We start from the raw sequence: 12,444 nt of genomic DNA, 5'->3' as shown, positions 1-12,444 counted from the left end.
AAAAATGCCTTCCTATAACATATACCAGAGAACGCCGCGCAAATCTTGAAACCATGCACAAAATAACATCATTGTCGCTGGTACGTTACACGAATAGGCTTTCCATTCGGACCCATTGGCATTCCAGATGTCGCTTCTTTCGCACTGATAGCCCCCGTTTCATTTTCATATTCGACGAAAGCGATACCCTTGCGGCCAGGCACCAGACGAACTTCACGGAAACCTTCGAAACGACCGAATATACCGGTAAGTATATCAGAGTCGGCATCTTCTGGCAACTCTCGTAAGAAGAGGATCTTGTTTGGAGGTAGGTATTCGTCGGGAATAACTGCGGCAGCTGCCCCGGTGGAAGGCTTGAGTCCAGTTCCACGAGCTGCTTTTGCTGGTCTCCCAGCCTCTGCCGGTACAGGTACTACMCCCGCCGGCCGCTTCAACTTCTTCTGTGCTTCGAGTGCTTCTTGGGCTTGTTTTCGTTCTAAAATGATACAAAGGTGTCAGCGACAGATATTCTATAAAAGAATAGAATGCCTAATTGGCTCACCCTTCTCAGCCAACCTCTTTCTCTTATGAGCTTCAAACTCATCTGAGCCACTTTCCCTCAGGACCGTAGCATCGCTTCTCGTTTTCGCAAAATCGAGAGACATGGGTTTACCAAGTAAGTCAAATCCGTTGACTTCCTCGATAGCTCGCTGTGCGGACTCAACATTGTCGAATACGATGAATGCCTGTCCCTTTGCTTTTAGATTCTTCTTTGCGACGATCTCGAGTATAGTGCCATATTCGGAAAAGATTTCGGCAAGCGCTTCTTTCAAATCATCGATCTTAACGCGCTCTTCTAAATTGTGAACCTGAACGAGAGGCGGTTAGATTCAAGCATGGTAATTCGCGAAGCTTCGGACTCACATAAACCCTACAAAGAAGTTAGCAAAAGGGCATACTAGTGAATGAGTGATGAAACGTACGTGGGGTTAGGGGGATTCCCAGATCCTGACGCAGCTACTGCTGCCATGGTGTTCGTGAAAAATTGCGAATCTCTCCAAAAGTCTTGATTATGGGAGCTCTTTAGTTTGCGATACTGCACCGTAGACAGAGAAATTGCGGAGTATCTGAGAGACACTGTTATGTACATTAATCAAACTTGATATTGCCAAAAATATGAATTCCAACATCAAGCATCATTGGTCTAGTGGTAGAATTCATCGTTGCCATCGATGAGGCCCGTGTTCGATTCACGGATGATGCATGTGAATTCGCTTTCTTTTTGCATTTTTTATTGGTAATAATTCATTCAATGATTGACGTCGATTTCTTTTTCCAATTTCAATGTTTCTTGCCCTTCGCACGAGAAACGTTAGTCATTTTCCCATCCATGAAGAGACTCATCGTGGCCGATCAATCACGTGGCGCAGCACCTTATCCCCTTTCGAGTCTGGACTGTTTATATTGAAGATATATCTGCCAACTCAGATTCATCCCCATGATCCTTCACACGGGCCACTGTAACATTCGAAAACGTCCAAAAACCCTACAGTAGCCGACAAATGGACGCACCCGATGATAGAGATATCAAGTTCCAACGCGCATCTGGAGATTTATTGGAGGAGTTCGAAGACAAACTGACCCCGCTCTTATGGAAGCAAAATACAGCACAGTCCCAGAAGACTGTGCATAGATGGTCGCAGGTCCCGAAAGAAAGTCGGTTGACTGAGGTGGTGAGTGAATATCGATTACCAATAACGCCGGCACAGCTTTTATTGATTTGACAACAGCTGGAAAGATTTCAAGAATGGCCTCAGTTGCTTGACTCCAAGCTGCAGCCGTTTCTGTCCCAGCTTGTTGATGCATTCTTGGTCTACTTGACTAAATATCGCCAGTTTTATGCGTCAACTAAAGGAAGAGCCCCTTCTCAAACGCAAATTGTTCCTTTGCCAAGATCAATATGCAGACTGTTGTACACCTTTTGCAAAGTGCGCGGCGTCAAGGTTATCAGCCGATTCCTCAACAACGAGCCCAAGTATCTAGACTTGATGCTGCGTGTCTTCATTGAGTGGGACTCTATAAAGTCTGATGAAGAGCCTAGACCAGCGGCAACCGGCATCACAGTACAGCCACTCAAATGGGAGGAACGCTATGTCATGCTACTATGGCTCTCTCATTTACTGCTCGCTCCTTTTGACCTAGCATCGATATCATCTGATGATATCCCGATACCGTACGATGATACCAAGATCTTGGAGTCGATTCCAGCGAATTCGCCCCGACTTGCCAAGGCAATCATCTCCATTGCTGTTCGCTATGTAGACACAGCCGGAAAAGAGCGAGAGGCAGCAACGCTACTCTTAGCTAGACTGGTTCTGCGGCCGGATATGCAACGACTTGGGCTGTTACATGTCCTCACTGACTGGGCTTTCTCTGTCATTCAACCMCCCGCCGAGAGCGAAACACTTCCTCCGGTATATACATGCATAGGTGTCTTGTCATTTCTTGCGAGACTGGGGGTATCCGGACAGGTAGAGGACCTGGCTCCGTTGGTCACCCAACTGTTTGACAAGACCCTTCGCATAGCGCAAGGGGACTCGGCAATCTGTACAAATATCAGGTCTTCTGCTTCAGCACGAAAGATGCTCGTCAAGATTCTAAGGACTTCTGCAACACTGGCTTTAACTCTAGCGGAAAAAGGCAATCCTCACGTACCGGAGGAAAAAGTTTCGTTTATACTGGAAGAATCAATCGACTTCTTTTTAGTGACCCTGGCTGACAAGGATATGCCTGTCAGGTTTGCTGCAAGCAAAGCCCTTGCTGTGGTAGCACTAAAGTTGGATGCGGATATGAGTGCGGATGTTGTAGATGCAGTAACCGGTTCACTGAATGAAGACATCCTGTATCAAAAGAACGACGGGGGCCTGGTTACAGCATACGCAGCCCAGAGCATGGACATGAAAGCCTTGAAGCGCAATCTGAGTGCCGTTGATCCACAACGCTGGCAGGGGTTGATTCTCACTCTTGCCCACCTTCTCTTCCGAAGAGCTCCCCCTCCTCGTCAATTACCTGAAATTCTGCAAGCTCTTGTTTCGGGTCTGGATTTTGAACAAAGATCTGCTACTGGTAGTTCCGTCGGAACTGGTGTACGCGATGCATCTTGCTTCGGTATATGGGCCGTGTCACGCAAGTACACCACCAAGGAACTGCTGTCTTTGAGCACTGGTACCGTCAAAGCACCCACCGAGCAAGAAGAGCGTACTATTCTACAGATGTTGGCTGTGGAACTGGTATGCGCTGCTTGTGTAGATCCATCGGGTAACATTCGTCGCGGTGCTTCTGCTGCCCTGCAAGAATTGATTGGTCGCCATCCTGATACTATCCTTGAAGGTATTCCACTTGTACAAGTCGTTGATTATCACGCCGTGGCACGACGTTCAAAAGCCATGATTGAAGTTGCGCAGGGTGCTGCGTTGATTGATAGTGCATATTGGAGTCCTCTGGTTAACTCCCTACTCTTCTGGAGAGGAATAGGGTCATCAGATGCTGAATCTCGCCGGACTGCAGCGACGGCTCTTGGTGCATTGTGCAAACAGGATTCATTTAAATCGATTCATACTGTCCTGCAGCGCTTGAACTCACGGCTATTGACTATTGCGCCGACTGATGTGGAAACCCGTCACGGGTGTTTCTTGGCTTATGCTGCCGTTGTTGATTCTTTTACTTCCGTGTACCAATCTAACACAGAACATGAGGATGCAGCAACCGTAAAGGAAATGGTCTTGCGACTATGGGAGATATTCAGTTCATCACATGGTCCAACAAAGGACGATCTCACGCAACAGACTGCACGACCAGAACTCACCGCCGAAGCCATATCATGTCTAATCGCATCTCTTGCTTGTGCTGTAGGGACACTTTTGCTCGAAGAGAGTGTTCCTGGACCCCTTCTCGAGAAAGCATTAGAAACTCTGTTATTGTGCATATCCCGCGGCGAGGACCTCGCAATCAAAGCATCATCTGCAGCTGCATCACATCTATTCCGTATCCTTCCCTCTGGTAAACAGGAAGAAACCGTATACGGCTGGCTTAGCAATATTCAAGCCAGCTGGAAATCAGCAAGTGGACGTGGTCAAATCTCTGCGTTGGGTGCGGTGTTCCATCGATTGCCGGACGGTAGCAATATTCGTTCATTTATCATCAAGGAGTTGATCCATTGTACCAGGGATGAAGAGTTTATCGAGAAGAGGGTTTCGGCCGTGCAGTGTCTAGCAAGTGGTGTTTTGCCGAATATTCGTGCGTCTATGGCAGGCCCCTTTCTTTGATTATCAGAAGCTAACAATTGAGCAGAAATTTCGGACTACTTAGCGGACCACATCGTCGAATTCCTGACCGATTACACGACAGACCGTCGAGGAGATATCGGATCTTTTATCAGGATCGAAGCCATCCAAGCGGTGCAGATTGTTCTAGATCAGGCCAAAACCAGTAGTGACACGCCCAACGCAGCAGCCACATACATTGATCGATTTATCGGATGTCTCTGTAGACTGGCAGCCGAAAAGCTAGACAAAGTGCGATTCCAAGCATGGACTTGTTTGCAGCAGTACTGGGGGCATGCCTCCCACCTACCACCTATGGAGAGGTACGTAGATTCACAGAAAAACTCACACCATGGCACATCTTGCTGATTCGGTCGACAACAGAACATTCGAACACTTTAGCCAAGTTTCCTCCTTCAACTACTTCCATCAACTCCTCAAACTCCTACACATCGACACCCTCCGCCGCCCCCTTGTGCAGGGTCTCATAACGTCCGCCAGCGCCGGAACCGAGGGTCTGATTCAATCTTCTCGCTTCGCATTAATCGACTTTATCGAAACACAAGCCAAAGACGAGACAAAGCATGAATGGACCAACAGACTCATCGAAGACTTGGTGACTATCCTCGAGACGAATCTGGTCGATGATCGATACACTATCCCGGCATTGGAGATTTCCGCCTTTTTGGTGGATACGTACATCTCTAAACCGGAAATTCAAGCGAATAAAGCCTGGCAAGTACTTCTCTTTAATTCCCTTATCGCTATATCTTGAGCTAACCCTTCATGATGGGAAAAGCCTCAAAAAACTCTTTCTCCTCGCGCAAAAAGCGCATTTCAAATCATCCAACATCCCTCGACTGGAAGGCGCTGTCAAGGTGTACGCAGCACTCTCGCGCGCACCTGAGTTGAGGACAGACATTTTGAAGAAACTTACTGCGATGTTGTTACATCCCTATCCAAAAGTATATCTTATATTAATCCCCTACCTCATCATTTGCACGAGACGAGACTAATCAATATGGCGCACAGATCCGTATTGCGGTCTCTGATTCATTGTTTATGACGACACAGTCTGATATCGTCAAAGATGAGGATTGGACTGCGCCACCGAAAGAGTTGAAAGGTGTTGTTGAGAAATTGCGAGGCGAGCTAATAAAAAGTGTTTAGAGGTTTGTTAGGTAGACAACAGACTGTACATAGATAGACTGTGTTCGATTCTCAGAATGGAACGAAGTAATATATTAAAAGTCATCTAAAATCCTCTTTTCAAGGAAACATACATCCATTGTAAACGTCAAAATGTGGCGTATATTTCAAGACAAAACCATTAGCTGATAAAAGGAAGAAAAAGCAAGAGCAAGGAAAAGAACAGTATCGTCGTCTCTCAGGCATCTTCGTACAGGCTAATAAGATGAAAGTGAGCCAAATGGACGAATGAACATTGTACCGCGCCCTTCAGTGTATTAATTGTCATGGAGGCAAAAATACTAAGCAAAGTCTGCGGTATAGGAGAAACCCCGGAACTCTTCTTGCATAGCTTGCGAAAGGACTGTACGCACATACAGTCAATAATGGTACTAACTTTTAACAAGATCAATGATAACTTACCAGACTGTACGGGAGTAAGGACAGGAGTGACACTGGTGAACTCCTGGTCAAAGTTGCTCGTATCGGTGGCGCTGGTGATCGTAGGCATAAATGGCGGAGGAATACGCTTGTGATAGACATCATCCCAGTTGATATTTCGGAAAAATGCATGCGACATGATCTCCTGCGCATCAGTGGGACCTGATCCAAGTCGAAGCTCAGGCTCACGGGTGAGCAATTTTTGAAGAATAGAGACAGAATCGCGTGGCATATGAATGGGGTAGAGAGGTTCATCTGCAAGAATAGCGTCGTAGATTTCATCTTCATCTTCACCACGGAAAGGAGATTGTTGAAGCAACATCTGGTAGATCAGCACACCAAATGCCCACCAGTCAACCGCTCGTCCATATTTCTTATCGAGTAGAATCTGTACTCGAGTTAGTCTCTTATCAAAGCTCATTTGCAAAATAGAATTACCTCAGGAGCCATGAATTCTGGTGTACCACAGAATGTACTCGTAGTACTTCCATACCACATATTCTCCTTACATAGACCATAATCGGCGATCTTGATATGTCCGTCCAAAGTCAAAAGAATGTTGTCGAGTTTCAGATCACGGTAAATGACACCATTTTCGTGGAGATACTTCAACGCTAGACAGACTTCAGCAGCGTAGAATTGCGCTCTCTTCAGACCGAACTGTCCTCTTTGAATATGCAACATCAAATCACCACCGCTAATATATTCCATGACAAAGTAAACCCGCGTCTCTGTTTGGAAGCAAGCGTTCAGCGTCAACAAGAAGGGGTGTCGTTCCTTATTGGCGATAAGGAGAACCCGTTTCTCGGATTTCATACTTTCAACTTCATCGTTTTCAATGATAAACTCTTTCTTCAAAACCTTGATAGCATAGAGTTTCTTTGTTGTCTTCGTCTCGGCAAGCATGACTTTACCGAAGTTACCCTTTCCAAGAACAGCAAGGAAGTTGAAGTGATCCAGTCCGATTCTTGGACCTCGGGTAGAAGGTTCTTTTGAGGGAGCTGGTTGTTGAGCCACGATAGGAGCCTGAGTTTGAGGTTGAGGTACGGGTTGAGGCTGAGGTGGTGGTATTTGTTGAGGAGGCGCTGCTTGATAGGGTGGAATTTTTTGTGTGGGCATGGGACCTGCAGGAGGCTCTTGCCTCATAACGTCGCCGTATGCCGCTGGATTGTAGGGACGAATAGGGGGTTGTTGTGACTGTGSGAGCCGATGGTCTGTCACTCGTTAGTACGCAGGAAGATTTGCAACATGAGGCAAACAAACGAACCTTGGCTTGGCTGAGATGGTGGTCGCATGCCACTAATTGCGGCCTCTGCGGCTTTCTGAGCTTCGATTGAGGATGTTCTAGGAGGAAGATTTTGCCTAGATGAGGTAGTAGGTGATTGAGGTGATGGATAAGAGGTGGTCGCAGCACTGATGGCTTGTGAAGATGGTGGTCTTCCGTAATCCGAGGGTTTCATAGGGGCCAAAGGAGCAGGCGCATTGTCCCGTAGGTTGCGATTTGATAAGCCGACTGGGGAGGTCTTATTCATATTGAGGTTTTTCATCCGTATCTGGGCTTCTATAATCTCATTCGCGGTTTGCATAGACATGCCACAAAAGTCTGGAACCAGATGGGCGCAGGAAGTATGGCAGGTAAGAGCACATTCTGTTATGCTCGTTAGTATGAAAAGTAGGTTAAAAGCGGCGGAAGAGTAATACCTGTGCACTTCTTTGCATTTTTCCGACCAAAAGGCAGAAGAGAACCACAATGACAACACCAATTCGCCGAGATGTTGGCAAAATTCTCGAAACGATGCGGGATGCGATGATTGATTTTCTCCTCATCAGGATCGGTTTCGTAGTTGGCTTTACTGATACACTTTGTAACAACTTTCGGATAGCACTTGCGATGGCACGTGTATTTACAATCCTCACATTGCATGCCGGCTGCATACTTAAGGAACTCTCCGCAGAGCGCACAGCGCATGATATTATAGAACTGCTGGGTAACGAATTTGTGTCCTTGTTTCTCGTGGACTTCTTCTTTTCTTTGACGAACCGCACCTTGTCGATTCAGACCAATATCAAAAGGTCGGCGATCCTTCAATTGTTTGGCTAAATCCAGTTAGACAGTCACATATACAAGAAATAGATTTTCAAACTTACCAAAGCTGACTTGCATATGAATTCTACCCACAGGCTCTAATGCGAACCACGAATCGATCAGAACAGCATTTCCTGGGCCTGCGCCACTAGGTGCGTTCCCAGGTTGCTGAGGTTGGCCGTGACCACCAGTAGGGCTCAACGGCGCATTTGGGTTCGAGCGTCCCGATGCTCCTTGGCTCATTTTATCTGCAGAAACCCAGCCGTTCGAGGCTAGATCGGTTTCAATCTTCTTCCGTCGCATTTCCTCGGCGATATCTGATATGCGCATCCAAAGCATGCCGATAGGAGTTGGCCTGTCTCCCGACTTGTCATAAACCGTGAGCTCAAGCTCATTGGCCTTATCGATATCGATGTTGAATGTTTCGTCTGTCCACCTATCGTTTCGAGAGGCTTTGGTGCGTGCTTTGATGGCATCTTCAACCTTGATTACAACAAAAGTCTCGGGGCCTCTCGAAAATCGTGAAGTTGCGGCATGATCGACATCTTGAACTGAATGTATGCGTAATGTTAAGTGACCAGTCAGAGGCTTCCGCATATTAGGCGCATTGATACTGTCGTCTGGCTATGGCATTAGCAAGATGATCTAAATCATATGGCAATGTATACGCATACCGTCCGCGTTATCGGCTGAGCTTTCAATATCAATATGCAAGTCTTCATATCTCTTCAAAGCCTGCTTTAGCAACTGGATTTTTTGATTGCTCTCAATGCGACGTCCTTCAGCATCGGCGCGGCTTTTTCGGTCACCTTCATCTTGGTAAAGACGAACCATCTTTTCAATACCTGCTTTATACTGTTTTTCTACACTGAGTTTGAACTCGAGTTGCGACAACATCAGTTGAATCTTTGGACCGAGATAAGGCGTGTCATATTTTATAAGATCTAGTACAAGTCAGTATCTCGACAACAGCTTACACGTCAAATCATCATACCGAGTTTGCTGTAGTTTGGCCGCGCCTTAGGGATGGCGGCATCCGGTCGAGGGTCGGCAAATGGGGCACGAGAAGGCATCATGCCAGTGCCTCCTTGACTATACCCTCCTGGACCTGGATCTCCATAGTCACCTGTGTCGCCCGGGTAGCCCGTCCTGGGATCCTTTGGAGGCGGCGCAGGAGCATCGTATCCACCATTCCGGCGTTGATCACCAGCAGCTCCTAATGGTGGTAACTGAGGTGCTCCGGATGTCGCTGCACCATCTTTGCGATACTTCAATTCTCTAAGCTTGTCTTCTAAGTATGCAATATTCCTGCGGCCTTCGCGCATCTGCCCGTCGGCTTGTCGCTGTACCGTTGGATTATCGGTGGATTGTCTGAGGTTCGTTGCGGCAGCTATGAGGGCTTTTTCTCGTTCAATCTTGTGGTAGACTGAGGCGATAAGCTCGTCGTCAGCCATGTTGATGATATTTTTTATGTTTGATGGCTGTCGCTGGATTAAAAACTGCTATATTATCACAGGCGACTAGCGCTATTATTGAAGTAGTCGATCTATGTATTCGTGAATCTTCCACGGTCCTTAGACGCGCTGTAGAGAAAGGGGTGAACGGAAGCACAGCCACCGCCGCTCCGAGTCGAGGTGAGGGCGAATGCAGTAGCGATATGGACTCGAGTCAAAATGCGAGAACTATGAAAGCAAATGTTAGGCTGCTTATCATCTTTCAAAGGGAATAAAATTGCAATGTAATTGATTTGTCGTTCTCAATAATGATTCCAGAAAGCCTCATCAATCGCAGGCCGAAATGAGGTCGCGTGCAGTGGGCTTGTCGCAGTGTCAAGACGAGAAAACCGAAAATAAACAATACGTACTGGCAAGTATGATGATGATGTGACCTTCCTCGGGCTCGCTAGTGCTGATACGTCGCACCGTGTAATGGCATTAGGTCATCAATAGATATATTGGGCTCAACAGACAGGAGAGGAGGGTGTGATCGACCGTGAGGTATAATGCTAGTGGTTTCACTTTCGGTACAGACGTCAAGTTGTCGAGTCGTGGAGGGTTGGAGGGGCGGAGGGGTGGAGGAGTCGTCACTCGTCAGGTTAGTGCCTGGAGTCGACCAATGATAGCGCCCGTTTCGAAGGCTTGATATTGGCGAGCAGGCAGGGTTGTGTGCGCACAGTACGATATGTGAGAGCGGTTTGGGAGATCTAGGGACGAGGGAAGTTTGGTGAAGGTGGTGTTTTGGGAGGAGAGAAAAGAAGAGAAGCCTAAGACACAGAAGAAGAAGAAGAGGCAAGAGCAGACGACGTCCGTCAGGACAGGAAACACCGGGAGCCGCAGTTACTACAAAATACGCAGTGGGGAAGGCGACTAAGCCACGCTCTACACTCTGGATCATGATTCATTATGGAGACACCAGCCACTATTCGGTCTCATTCTTTCTCAATCCTTACAGGGGCGCCTTTGGAATTCGTTACGCACTTTTGAGAACCGAATCTTTCGATGCGGCTGAGGTCCATACGACGCGTTTCTGAATTGTACACGGTTTTCTTTCTAGGGGTTGGAGGATGCACATTCTTGACGCACATAGAAATACTCGAGATCTGATCTGCGTAGATCTGTTAGAAAAATCACGTATACACCCTTAGATGCGAGGATAGAATGCTATAAGCAGTTGCTACTTGAGGAGATGCGAAGTGTGTACTTGACTAGTCATTAGATTATGAAATATTCCCCAAAATGACTTTACCAACGAAGTATTCAGAGTGCCTCGGTGCATAAAACATAATAGAACCTATGTTATGGACGGCATCGGCAGTATCGCCCTAATCCTCACGTCTTGAAGTCCGAGGCAAGAGCATCCACGTGAGGATCATCGCACCATATAACCCCAAGCAGATAGGATGCAGGACTACGGTTCCCACGCTCTGGGCGAGTATACCAGTAACGAACGGTGCAATGGCACCTCCACTGCTTCCCATTGCACTGACGAGTCCTAGAGAAGTTGTTTGAATGTCTCTGGGCAGGAGTCTGTTCAAAACGACCGTTGCACAGGGATAAATCGGACCTAGGAGTAGGCCAACAATTGCAACGATGACGGCCTCCCCAATGATATTTGGGATGAGCCAACACATGATCTGAAAAGCAATTGCACCTCCCACAAGGAAGAATACTGCGAGCCTTTCCCCAAGTCGTCTCGCAGGATAGGACAGCACAAAACGGCCTACGGTAATGCCCGCCCAGAAGCCCGCACTAACATATCCCACATGAGCTGGGTCTCCGTTTCGGTAATTTATCAAAAAGGAAACAATCCACCCAGAGATCGAAACTTCTGCTCCCTGATAGGCGAAAATAAAGAGTGCGCCCAACAATGTGGCCTTTGTCTTGACTGCTTTCCATATCAAGTTTTTCTTCTTTGGAGATCCTTCGACATCTTGAATCTGCCCAGCCAGGGCTTGAACAGGCATGTCAGTCTCATACCCTTTGAACGCCCATCCCGCAAATAAGAGGTTGATGGCGGCAAATGTCAGATTTATGATATAGAAGAACGTCCAATGCACTCCGTTCGACGCCAGGGCCGTTGCAATTAAGGGCGCTATTGTACCTCCGACACCGTAAAACCCATGATTGATCCCCAGCAGCTCAGTAGCGTTCGCCAAATTTGCTATAAAGACATTGTTCAGCGCGAGGTTGACTGCGACACCAAGTCCAATCAGGAAATAGCTGAATACGACGGCCGGAAATGGTGCCTTGCACACCATAATCAAATAGCCGGTAAATAAAGGAACCTGGCAGATCATTATAGTTCTGGAACGACCAAATCGAGATTCGAGCCAATGCGTCAAGGGTGCGGCGAGGATGAAGCCTAGTGCATTGGTAACGAAGATGAGCGATACGATAGCGTAGCCGATGTGAAAGTCCTGCTCCATGTATGGAATCAGAGCACCAGGTGCGCTGTCACTCATCCCATTGGATAAGAACATGCAGCAGGCACTAGCAATGCGCCATTTGTTCCTTGCTGGGTTATTGATGCTCGGCACTATGTCGGTTGAAACTAGCTGTGACGCTGACACGCCGGGCTCGCCTTTGGGAGATCCGGGTCTTGGAGAGAGGCTTTCTGGATCAAGTGGTGATGCATTGTCAAGTCCTGCATCATCGAATCCTGGGGATGATGCAAAGGCCCCGGGTCTCTGGACGATTGAGCCAGTTGACTGCAGCTCTACCAGTTCATGGTTGCTGGAAGTTGCAGTGGAAATTTGGTCATCGCGACGAAGTACGGCAGCTGGACTTGTGACATGATGGGAGCTTTCTACCTCGAAATAGGCGGCGAAATGCGATGCCATCTTGAGTGACTCTGTTTAACGCATGGGTGTATATAATGTGCTATAGATAGCAGCTTGAGAGTCTCGGGGCGACGTTTGATCTTAAGAAG

At 47.4% G+C, this 12,444-nt stretch overlaps 4 protein-coding genes across 4 annotated transcripts; 1 reads left to right on the top strand and 3 right to left on the bottom strand.

Moving 5' to 3' along the window:
• Nucleotides 1-68: 68 nt before the first annotated feature.
• On the bottom strand, nucleotides 69-1,009 carry BHQ10_005933 (uncharacterized protein; the record flags this gene model as incomplete). The annotated part of the gene is made up of 4 exons (XM_040878463.1): nucleotides 69-475; nucleotides 542-848; nucleotides 904-910; nucleotides 963-1,009. 4 exons carry the CDS (start codon nucleotides 1,007-1,009, stop codon nucleotides 69-71), a joined length of 768 nt encoding a protein of 255 aa, XP_040734437.1.
• Nucleotides 1,010-1,541: 532 nt separating this feature from the next.
• On the top strand, nucleotides 1,542-5,076 carry BHQ10_005932 (uncharacterized protein; the record flags this gene model as incomplete). The annotated part of the gene is made up of 4 exons (XM_040878462.1): nucleotides 1,542-1,712; nucleotides 1,770-4,275; nucleotides 4,330-4,624; nucleotides 4,686-5,076. 4 exons carry the CDS (start codon nucleotides 1,542-1,544, stop codon nucleotides 5,074-5,076), a joined length of 3,363 nt encoding a protein of 1,120 aa, XP_040734436.1.
• Nucleotides 5,077-5,791: 715 nt separating this feature from the next.
• On the bottom strand, nucleotides 5,792-9,470 carry BHQ10_005931 (uncharacterized protein; the record flags this gene model as incomplete). Its single annotated transcript, XM_040878461.1, has 8 exons — nucleotides 5,792-5,853; nucleotides 5,913-6,318; nucleotides 6,369-7,144; nucleotides 7,198-7,578; nucleotides 7,632-8,027; nucleotides 8,079-8,636; nucleotides 8,691-8,960; nucleotides 9,011-9,470. 8 exons carry the CDS (start codon nucleotides 9,468-9,470, stop codon nucleotides 5,792-5,794), a joined length of 3,309 nt encoding a protein of 1,102 aa, XP_040734435.1.
• Nucleotides 9,471-10,837: 1,367 nt separating this feature from the next.
• BHQ10_005930 (uncharacterized protein) lies at nucleotides 10,838-12,355 on the bottom strand (the record flags this gene model as incomplete). Its single annotated transcript, XM_040878460.1, has 1 exon — nucleotides 10,838-12,355. The coding sequence occupies one exon, from the start codon at nucleotides 12,353-12,355 to the stop codon at nucleotides 10,838-10,840; it is 1,518 nt and encodes a 505-aa protein (XP_040734434.1).
• Between the last annotated feature and the right edge of the window lie 89 nt (nucleotides 12,356-12,444).

Source organism: Talaromyces amestolkiae (assembly GCF_001896365.1).
Source record: "Talaromyces amestolkiae strain CIB chromosome Unknown scaffold10.1, whole genome shotgun sequence".
Taxonomy (NCBI): Eukaryota; Fungi; Ascomycota; class Eurotiomycetes; order Eurotiales; family Trichocomaceae; genus Talaromyces; species Talaromyces amestolkiae.
Note: the sequence above shows the minus strand (reverse complement) of the source record. Positions and strands in the feature narration are given on the sequence as shown.